Consider the following 10659-nt stretch of genomic DNA (forward strand, 5'->3'; position numbering starts at 1 on the left):
GATACAGCATCAGCACCTCGTTCGGATTAAGATCCAGTGTTTGCGCCGATTGCCACTTGAAATCAGCGGTGTGAAGGACAGTCAAAATTGCACTCCAGAAGCGGTATCGAGTGCAGACGTGCCCTGCACGCCACTTAAGAGACTTTGCTATTTCTTTGCCCCTTTTCTTCTAAGATGCCAAGACTTCCATCAGCATCAACACCCTCAGTCTACAACCGAGAGGGCTGCTCGTTTGGAAGGACGCCCGACCGCAGCCGTTCTCATCTGCAAGTTCAATCCGATCAATTGTGACAAAGGCTGTCAGCGTCGGAATAAGAAATCGATACTCGAGACGTTCTTCTGGAATTTTAACGATCCGTTTTCCTCAAGCGAAGCGCGCGTGGAGAGCGCGGGATCCTCCTCGCACTTTCAGATGTTCGCGGTGTTTATGGTGACAGATTATTGTTGTTGAGTGTCCATGCGAGACTTGGGGTGGAAAAATGTCTGGCCACTTCTCTGAGAGGGTCGCTGCTATCAGAGATGGCATTTTGGTCCAGCACTTCGGTTTTTACTTCTAAAGTGCCCCGGAAGATCTTATTCATGTTCACCCTGTCCCTTTCTGTCACCTATCTGTTCTATAGCTTGATGAGCTGTTACAACTCCTTCCAGTTCCAGGAGAACTACGTCTATCAGGGGAGGCTCGTGACAGAGGAGACAACTTTTGTTACGCTGAGGGAGAAACTTTACTCGACCTCTTCCCAGGTCTACCTCGACGAGGAGTTCGTCGAGAGGACGGCCACAGAGCAAACCATCGCCGTCTCGAGCGTTAGAAATAGCGTGGGGATCGACGAGAGGACGGCGGGATGGGTGCGAGCTCAGGCGGCTACGACGCGCTCCGCCGCCGCTGCCGCCGCCGCTGCTGGAGAGCCCCCGGAATTCAGCACCACGGACAGCGAGCTTCGGAGAGCGGTGAACTGCACCTCGGATTACGGGGTTAAAAAATTGCCCCAAGCCATTATAATCGGAGTGAAGAAAGGGGGGACAAGGGCTCTGCTGGAAGCTTTGCGGGTTCATCCAGATGTGCGAGCCGTTGGGAATGAGCCGCACTTCTTTGACAGGAACTACGAGAAGGGGCTGGATTGGTACAGGTGCGCCCTTCACGTTTCTCTGTTGTGTTGTTTATGGGTCAGTGACAGATAAGGATGTCTGATCACACGATAGCAATCTAGTTTAAAGTTCTTGGAAATGCCATTTCTGTCTTGACTTTACTTCAATATGCTTTTGAAGAAGTTTTATACCGATTTTTACAAAACAGTTGATTTAATCTCAAGCAAAATGCTTATCTTTATTATTATTATTATTATTATTATTATTTAATTTGCAGACATTTTTACACACACACACACACACAGTATATAGGCCTATGTAAAATAGTCATGAGAATGCAGGAGACCTCTCTGTTTTATGGTTTTCTTGTCACATGACAACAAAATGGCTTCCTTTATGACAGTGACTGATTTATGGGATTTTTATTTATTTATTTAGTTTTATTATATTATTATTTTTATTTGTTAATTTATTTGTATTATTAATCATTTAAAACAAGAAAATAAAAGACAAACAAAATAATAATGAAAGATTATGCCAAACTGCTGATGCAAAAAGTAATAATCAGACATTAAAAAAATATATAGATAGATAATATAATAAAATATAATAGATACTTATATCATCAACAAACATCTTGTCATTGACCCATATATCAGGGTTGAGTTCTTTTTCCTTCCTTTACTATAAAAAAGTGCTTGCATTCAGAGATTGCAGACATTATTTACAATTACTGTATTTTTCAAAATGGTCTAGTAATTCAGAAAAACACGCTTTTAGTACAAAATGTCTTGATGATCAAAGCTTTTGGAGACATCAGATGATTGTACGGCTACATACATCCAAGTGTAGTACAGTCATAAAACAAGAAATAGTATACATCTTTATTTGACAAAAAAAAAAAAAATTATCAGGTCTACGTATTGCATTTGAGTATGCCTACACTTAATGTAGACTTGGTCATCTGCTTTTGTTTCCCATTTTACAGTTGAGAGACGCTTTAGTCAGTCAATTAGACAGTAGACTAATACATATGTGATGATTCAAATGCAGCCGAGCTCCCGGCTGCAGCTGATGCTTTTGTCCAGCTTTAACATAATTACTACAGCAGCATGACAGTTTCATTTCATGCCGAATTCATGTTCACAATCACTGCTCACTAGAGCCAGGTGCAGTGGATGCTCCGTTGAGCGCTTTGACTCCCAGGCGTGCTCAAATCATGAGGTGCTTACTCAGGTGTATGTGCCCCTCAACATGCTTTGACTCATCAGCCTGCGATATTTCCTAGTTTACATTTCTCCACTCTATTTACAATCTGAGCCAGTGCAGGTTATTACAGCCAGGCTGTTTTTCTTTGGATTGCTATTCTACATAGACCTAACATCATTCAGCCGAGTGGTTGCCTATGATGAGGAGACGCTCGTACAAAGAGTGTCTGAGGGGTAGAGAGTGAATGAGCATTAAGTCACGCTGCGGCGTGTGCTGGATCTGCTTGTATCTGCTAGCCTTGGGCTGTGACTCAGAGCTTTGGGGCCAGGCAACATCTGCCGCAATTCACTTCAGAGCGAGTCGAACTCGTAACATTCCTTCATTTGCCTGGGTGTTAATGCGAGCTGTTTCATTATGCTCGTTGTGTGGGGCTCATTAGACCGGGGGATGACAAGCTTACATAAATAACACCTAAGAGTGCTTGTGTGTTTTAGTGTCCCTGAGCCTGGAAAATCCCTTAAGCGGCCATAAATTTGTTTCCACATGCGCTTGGAACATGAGTTGTAGCTTGGAGGAATATCAAATATGTAATGGACTACCATACTCACTGAAGGAAACAATATTACAAGTGCAAAAACTGTCGGGCTAGATGTGCGATACGTCAAAATGAAGCTAAATAAAAATAAACTGCAAACAAACTGTATTTAATTTTTTTTTTATTTGATATGACATTAAAAGATGGGCCTTGAATTTGATGACATCACAACATACACTCAACATTTGTGTTTTAATATTGGCTTTTGAGTCCATAATCTCATCAAATGCTTGCAAACTGATTTGCATTCGCAGAAGTGGCTCATTTCACACTTAGCTGTGGCTGTAAAGCTTAAGCATGCGAAACGTGTAGTTCATTAACTTAAATAATTTGCATAAGTTTATTATTTCATTTATTCGCCCTCATGCCATTTACAAAACCGTATGACTTTCTTTATTCTGTGAAACACAAGAGAAGAAGACGAGAATGTCTCAGTATTTTGTTTTTGTCTATACACTTGGGGGGAAAAAATACTTTAAAGGAATTTTTACCTAACCAAAAATATTATTTCACAAATAACTTTAAAGAAATGGCAAGTAACGAATGTAACATTTTGAAGTTGAAATGCTGAAATATACTCCAACAATTGTATTTACCACTTCAGAAATGGTTAATTTATAGTGTACTTTTAAAATCAATGGTGTTTTCATTCCAAGGACAAAACATTTCTTCAAAATATCTTCTTTTATGTTCCACAGAAGAAAGAAAGTCATACAGGTTAGGATTGTCATACAGGTTGATTTTTAGGTGGTTTATCCCCTTTAATATGCATAAGAAGGCAACTCGGTTTACAAATATTCTGTATGCAAAGATGCATAGACAAGCCGGTTTTACATTTTAAAGCCATCATGAATAAATATCCAGCAGTAAAGGCTTTCTGGACTTCATTTGCTGGGCATATGTATCAGGAGAAGTTAGGTAGTCTTGTCAGTCTTCAAATATGATGGTGCTCCTCCTTTACAGCCTGACGCAATGTTTAAAAGCCTTGTCAGGGAGGACCGGATGCTCTGTTAAACTCCTGTCTGCTTTAAAAAAAGCCTCACTTTCACTGAGTGGGTAATGTGTTCCCTCTGTCAAATAATAATAGCTCGGCATCATTAGACGAATCGCACCACTGTTGGGGTCCACTTTTAGATTAAAGGAGTGCAGGAAGGTAAAAACGAGAGTGTTAAAGCTGAAGTGTGTAATTTTTTGCAGTGTTAAAAGACTCATATCCCAGCTTAATATGCAGAGACAAGCCATCTGTAGGGCAAAACATTGCTCTTTTTCAGCATCCCAACTCTCGAGTAGTGCTGGGTGATAATAGTTTACATTTTGCAATGATACAAGCAGTCAGATATAATGTATGTTCCAGTATATGGTATATAGTATTAAAAAAAAAAATCTAATAGGACATTTGCAGCATTTTACAGGCTTCTCTGATCTGTTATTTATTCATTCTATTCAATAGTCCCCCACACAATATTCAGAGCTGGAGATCCTTCGGCTATTTGACCTCAGGAGAGTTTTTCCATCTTTATGTCTGGTCGTAAGCCTGTAAAAAAAGGTGGCCTTTCAAGAGATAGCAAAGAATCAGCATTGCCTACACCAAGGTCTCTTCCTTTTTGTTGGAGATAAAATGCATTCTGATCAATGAGAGCTATACACTACTGAAGCCCACGCATTGTTCTTGCCCCATACAAGACTACACAGTGAAGCGTCTCTAATTCCACCACCTATTTATTCCCCGGTGCCTCTTGTTTCCTGCTGGAGAGTAGAACTTCAGAAATTCCCCATTCCTCACAACTTCTGTAGTTTAAAACAATATTGAGAGTTAAAGGCAAGTTAAGCTCGACCAGCAGCATCTTGCATGCTTGCCCCATAGACTTCCACTGTATGTGCAAAGCTGTTCAAACTGAGAGATGGATAGAAATGACAGTGTTGTGTTAGTGGTCATCACTAACATGCCAAAAGATACTATTTGTAGATATTTCCTTATATTGAATTATTCCTAAAAAGAGAGTAATTTACTCTCTACTCTCTAATTTACTCACCCTCATATTGTTCCAAAACAATGTTATTTTAGTATTATTGAGATACTATTTTACTGTAGTTTTATTAATATTTTAAATTTGTTTTTATGTTTATATCATGTTTTCATTTTAATTTTGCTTAAATTATTAATAATTTTGTTTTGTGTTCTTGTCATTTATATTAGTTATTTTAATACGTTCCAAAAACAATGCTATTTTAATATTATTGAGATACTATTAGTTTTGTTAACATTTTAAATTTGTTTATATTTTTATATCATCTGTTTTTATTTTAATTTTCCTTAAATTTGTAATAATTTTGTTCTGTGTTCTTGTCATTTATATTAGTTATTTTAATACATTTATTATTATTATTATTATTATTATTAATATTATTATTATAGTTTATTAAGCTAAACTAAATTTATTTTAAATAATGATAGCTCAATGAAAAAAGTTTTAAGTTATAAAACAATACTGTTCAGAATTAGTATTTGCTAAGTACTTGGGCACTTTCTGGTTCAGATGTTAGTAGATCACATTCATAGTTAATGTGATGAGCTGCAACTGTGGTTACTCTGATAGAACACCTGTGTGAACCTGTTGAGAACTGACTTCATACATCCACTAAAAATCCCCTGACACTTTTAAAAATAGCTCCGAAAAGTAAAGTTAGTTGTGAAAAGCTCCAGTGCCATTTATTTGCAGATGCCACTTGCTTTGATATTTAATGCAATGAAAATCATGCGTTTTTAAGTGTGGCTTAAGTGTCCTAATACTTTTAGGGCCACTGGGTGTAGCGAATCATCTGCGAGTTTCTGAGGAGTATGAACAGCATGCAGCGTTGATTCCTTCCCGTCAGAAGCCGAGGCACGAGCCTCTGACAGGAGGAGCGAGTTGCAGACGCAGATCCACTGCTGAGCGAAGCAGGACAGAACCCAAATCCTCCGTTTATCCCTTGTTTACCTTGCCTCAGCACGCCACTCTGCAGTTCAACCTGACTCTCTCCTCCTGACTGCTGGCTCGGAGCTGTGAGACGAGGTGGGCCGCCTCCCAGCTCAGGCTGGATGCCATCTCTCTCCATACAGCCTAGCCTCTGCACCTCCATGGGACGCCCCAATCTTCCTGCTCGTGATAAGCTTCCGCCAAGGCATGCAAGGACGCACCTCTGGGTACTCGGATGCCAACGCGGCAGTCGTGGAATTAAACTTTTTAATTAGCAGCATGCCCCTGTGCCTGTCGAGAGCGAGTGGACCGCTGCAGTCAGGTCTGTCTCATCCCCCTATTTCCACTTAATTAAATTCACCAGCACAAGAGAGCCCAGCAACTACAGGAGCTTCTGTCCTGGCACTTCACATGTTTATCGCCCTTCCTGTCATCTTTTGGCTAGGTGCGAACATCGTGCCATTCCAACGCTGAGATACAGTCGCTGACGGTTGAAAAGGGTACTCGCGCTATTACTTTTGTTTTGACGTATTGATGATATGTAGGCATTGATGATATGTAGCCGGGATCCAGCTTTTAGGGTTGCACGGATAGGCACGCACATATTGTTTGGCCCTCCGGAAACAATTCCAGACAGCAGTCTTGACAGTTCAATTACATCTGGGATTTAAAGTCAAAGAGCATTAAGGCGTAACCGTTCACACGGCGCCGCAGTCTATGAGAAAGGTTCTCCGTGGCCTAAAGAATCAAGGTGAAAAGTGAGCTCATATTGCGGAATTTACTCAGAGGTCGGCCTTCCGGGTTATTCGAGTCCATTTCTTTTGCAGCACCGGAGCTGTACATGGAATCGCAGCGTTTTATCTGTGAAGGCCGAGAGAGGAAAATCCACCCGCCGTCAAGATTCTGGAATACATCTTTTTTTTTTTACTCACCCCTCAATGCCTCGCTCTTTCTGAAAGACATCCTTGCTGCCTGCTGGGCTGAATCCTGCTAGAAAGTTTTTGAAGTGATGATCTTCATACAATTCCACAAGTTTAATTCACTTACGCTAAGAATCTAATTTGTCAATTTAATTTGCAGCCATTACAATATTGGCATCGTCGCACAATCTGCCATTAAAGCGCAGCTTCTGCCCCGCTTTGTGTCTGTGGATGAGAACCTGAGCCTTGTCCTTGTTGCAAAGCAAATATGGAGGCTGGTTAAGCTTTGTTACTTTTTTTTTTTTTTGTAGCCCCAGCCACTGCCTCAAGTATTAAATTATTTATTTTGCGGCAAAAATAAAGAGTAAACTTAAGTCATTTTGAGCTTGAAAGAATTCTCTCAGGGATTATTTACTTTCCACGGATTTGCCATGATGTGTTTCCAGTCAGAAGGAACAATGATTTCATTCGACAAAGAGCTGGTTTACAGCCATCTTAAAATCTCTCTGAATAAGAATTCCCTGGGACAAATAGGCATGTCAGTCATACTTGACAAGATTCCAATTTTCTCCCTGCATTTCCTGCAGCACCCCCTCCCTTTTTGCGTATTGGGTGAGTGATACAGTCTCAAGACACGACCCAAAAACAAGCTATTGCAGTTCAGACAGGAACTTTGACACGTTGAAGCCACGCAGCGAGGGCAAACACGCGGCTTCTAGCGTGTCTCACGGCTGCTCCTCTGACCTGACATTTATCGTAGCAGAGCTTTACTGTTCCTCAGAGGAGCTGTAGGGATGAAAAAAATCAGATTCCCTGCTAGGAATGTGACACATGGCTTCACCTGCATCTCTCTGTGACATCTGACACAGTACACAGAAATCCTAATACACCATATGGCTCTGACAGATAGAGGATTCTAGTTAAAGGAATAGTTCCCCTAAAAGTGAAATTGCTGTCATCGTTTACTCACCTTCATGTTGTTCTACACTTGTATGCTGTTATTTTCCTGCAGGAATTTTTGAAGAATTGTTATGCACAAAAACTGTTCAGAAAAAAAACAAAACACCCTTATAATGTTCCAAACCTGTTTTGTTCATCTTTGAAAGACAAAGAAGATATTTTTCATAAAACCTGAGATATTTCTGTCCCTCCACTGAAAGTCCATTCACCCAAAGCTGTGATGTTTAAAAAAGTTCACAAATACATCGTACAAGTAATCCATGTGAATCAAGCACTTTAATCCAAGTTTTGGGAAAAGACTCGATTTCTTTCTATGATGAACAGATTTCATTTAAGCGTTTATTCACATATAAACGTTGCACATAGAGCACATCAAATACGGTCAACAAAAGCTCAAACGTGCTTTCGAGTAACATGGAAGAACAAACCTGTTCTTCTGTTTCCCGTGTGCAAATGAAGCACATTTGTGCTTCTGTTGACTATATTTGATAAGCTCTATATGTATGTGCATTGATCAATGTTTAAATCTGAATAAAAGCATACATAAAATCTGTTAATCATATAAAGCGGCCGTGTCTCTTCAAAAAACCTGTGTTAAACAGCTTGATATATGTGGATTATTTTATGAACTTTTTGAACCATGAAAGTTTTGGTGGACGGGACAGAAATTTGTCAGGATTCATTAAAAAATGTCTTCATTTGTGTTTTGAAGTTGGACAGTCTTATGGGTTTGGAACAACATGAGGGTGAGTAAATGGTGACAGAATTTTAGGGTGAACTATCCCTGAAAGTGGCATAAATGTGATATATACTGTATATGTCCAAGTGTTCTGAAGTCTGTTCCTCAGAAAAAAGCTTATTATTTGGCTTCAAAAGACTTGAAATAAGTTACACGGGCTACTCTTACAATCCTTTATGGTGCTTTTTTGTATATTTTTTTGGTATTGACCGCACTGGTGTTCACTATGAACTTGTTCTGTGCGATTCTTTACGAAATTCTTCCTAAAAACGTTTTGTGTCCCATGGAAATAACACCATATGGCTTTGGACCAGCGAGAATAAATAGACAAAATGTAAATTTTTGGCTGAACTATCCTTTTTAACAGTTTGCCAGGGGAACGCTAAATTGCAAATGAAGGTTTTCTCCATTTTGCGAACAACCGAATGTGAACAAACAAACGAGAAAGGCAGCTTTTTAGCAATGCTGCTTTGTGAATGATCTGTGTGACATAGCTCACACCACCCGTTTCTTCAATAATGTACGCAGCTTAGAAGATTGTGACAGGCTTAATTCAATTATGGCGGCGAGATGTGCTTACACTCCGTAGGTGTGAGCTAATTCCTCTGTTAACACCCCTGAGTCACTGTCACAAACAAAGACAAACACATTCATTGGCTTCCAGAAGCTTGTTTGCTGTGATTGTCCCATCGCCTTTGAAGTTTCTCATTGCTTTCTGTTGTTTATTTATTCATGTGCTTTTCCTTGCCTGAAATCACCATGAGGTATTCAGCTAGAATAATTTTAGCATAGTGTGAAACAATGTAGGGATGGCATTCTGGAAGTGTAAACCGGCTGCAACAGTTTCAACATACTGAGTTCTGGTGGTATTCTGTTCTTATGTGACTTTGAATATGTGCCATTGTCTATTGAGGTTTCAAGTTGTCCGTCATCAATTATATGCACATGCCATTAATCAAACTCCACATGAGAATGTCCCGCAACATCAGCTCAGCTCACAATAGTTTTTATGCAGCAGCTGTCACATGTGCCAAGTGTCCTTTGAGATCTGGACTAAGCTGATGAGGTGAAAAAGGATGCTTTTAAGGATTATGTTAATTGCTAATTGGTGTATCCGAAGGTGATTGTTTTGCTGGGGTTATTTGGATAATTGGCATTTGAGATGTCAGTTTGGGCCGTGTTTTGTTGACATGCTTTGCTTGTTCTATGCCTGCCTAGTAACAGTATAGATGGCAAGTGTTGCTTTTTATAATGCATTTAAACTGTATTTAATTTCTTGACAATAATTGTAAAGTAATGTGAACGGTAGTACGAGTACCCCCACTGTTTGGAAGGGAGCGAATTGGAGTCACCCGCAATTGCATTTTGTGTCATTTTTTAGTAAAAGTAAAACTCTGTCTTTCATTTAAATACCACATGCGAACATAAACAACTGTAGTGGACTTTTCTGGCTTAAATGAACCTGAAAATGGTTGTTGCACAGCAAGTCTTGGTTCTGGAAGCATTTTCTCCCCATTCATTTTCTCAATGGAGAAAAGTGTAATTAAAGAGTTCAAATCCATGAGTTAAATCAACCAGATCTGAGATGAAAATGTACCAACTAAGTGTATTTAATGTGAAAAATATCTTTATGAAAAATTAACTGCAAATCCTTGAAGCATTGTGCATGACATATTTAAATCATAAATAAGATAATATATCTATCTTTAAATCTAAACAGCACAACTGTTTTCAACATTGATAATCATATGAAATGTTTCTTGAGCAGAAAATCAGCATATTCAAATAATTTCTGGAGGATCATGTGACACTGAAGACCGGAGTAATGATGCTAAAAATTCAGCTTTGCATCACACGAATAAATTATTGTTGTAAAATATATTCAAATAGAAACAATTTATTTAAACTGTAATAATATTTCACAATATTACTGTTTTTACTATATTTTTTGATCAAATAAATGTAGCCGTGGTGAGCATAAAATTCTTTATATAGACCCGAAACTTTTGAACGGTATATATGTATAGAAATAAACGTTATTTGTGTACACAGACTAATGTATAAAAGTGTTGTAGAATAGATAGTAGAGTGTATTTCTGTTAAATGTTCCTTATGTCTTGTTAAGACTTTTCTCTAACTTCCTGTTCCGTGTGGCATTTTGTAGTCAGTTTGTAGTTTTTTCTGTTAATCGGC

At 39.0% G+C, this 10659-nt stretch overlaps 1 protein-coding gene across 1 annotated transcript; it reads left to right on the forward strand.

Moving 5' to 3' along the window:
• LOC107711290 (uncharacterized) lies at positions 1-1179 on the forward strand. The gene has a single exon (XM_016516264.1). It carries the CDS (start codon positions 520-522, stop codon positions 1177-1179), a length of 660 nt encoding a protein of 219 aa, XP_016371750.1. The 5' UTR covers positions 1-519.
• Positions 1180-10659: the final 9480 nt, after the last annotated feature.

Source organism: Sinocyclocheilus rhinocerous, unplaced genomic scaffold, assembly GCF_001515625.1.
Source record: "Sinocyclocheilus rhinocerous isolate Xijiao unplaced genomic scaffold, SAMN03320098_v1.1 scaffold718, whole genome shotgun sequence".
Lineage (NCBI taxonomy): Eukaryota > Metazoa > Chordata > Actinopteri > Cypriniformes > Cyprinidae > Sinocyclocheilus > Sinocyclocheilus rhinocerous.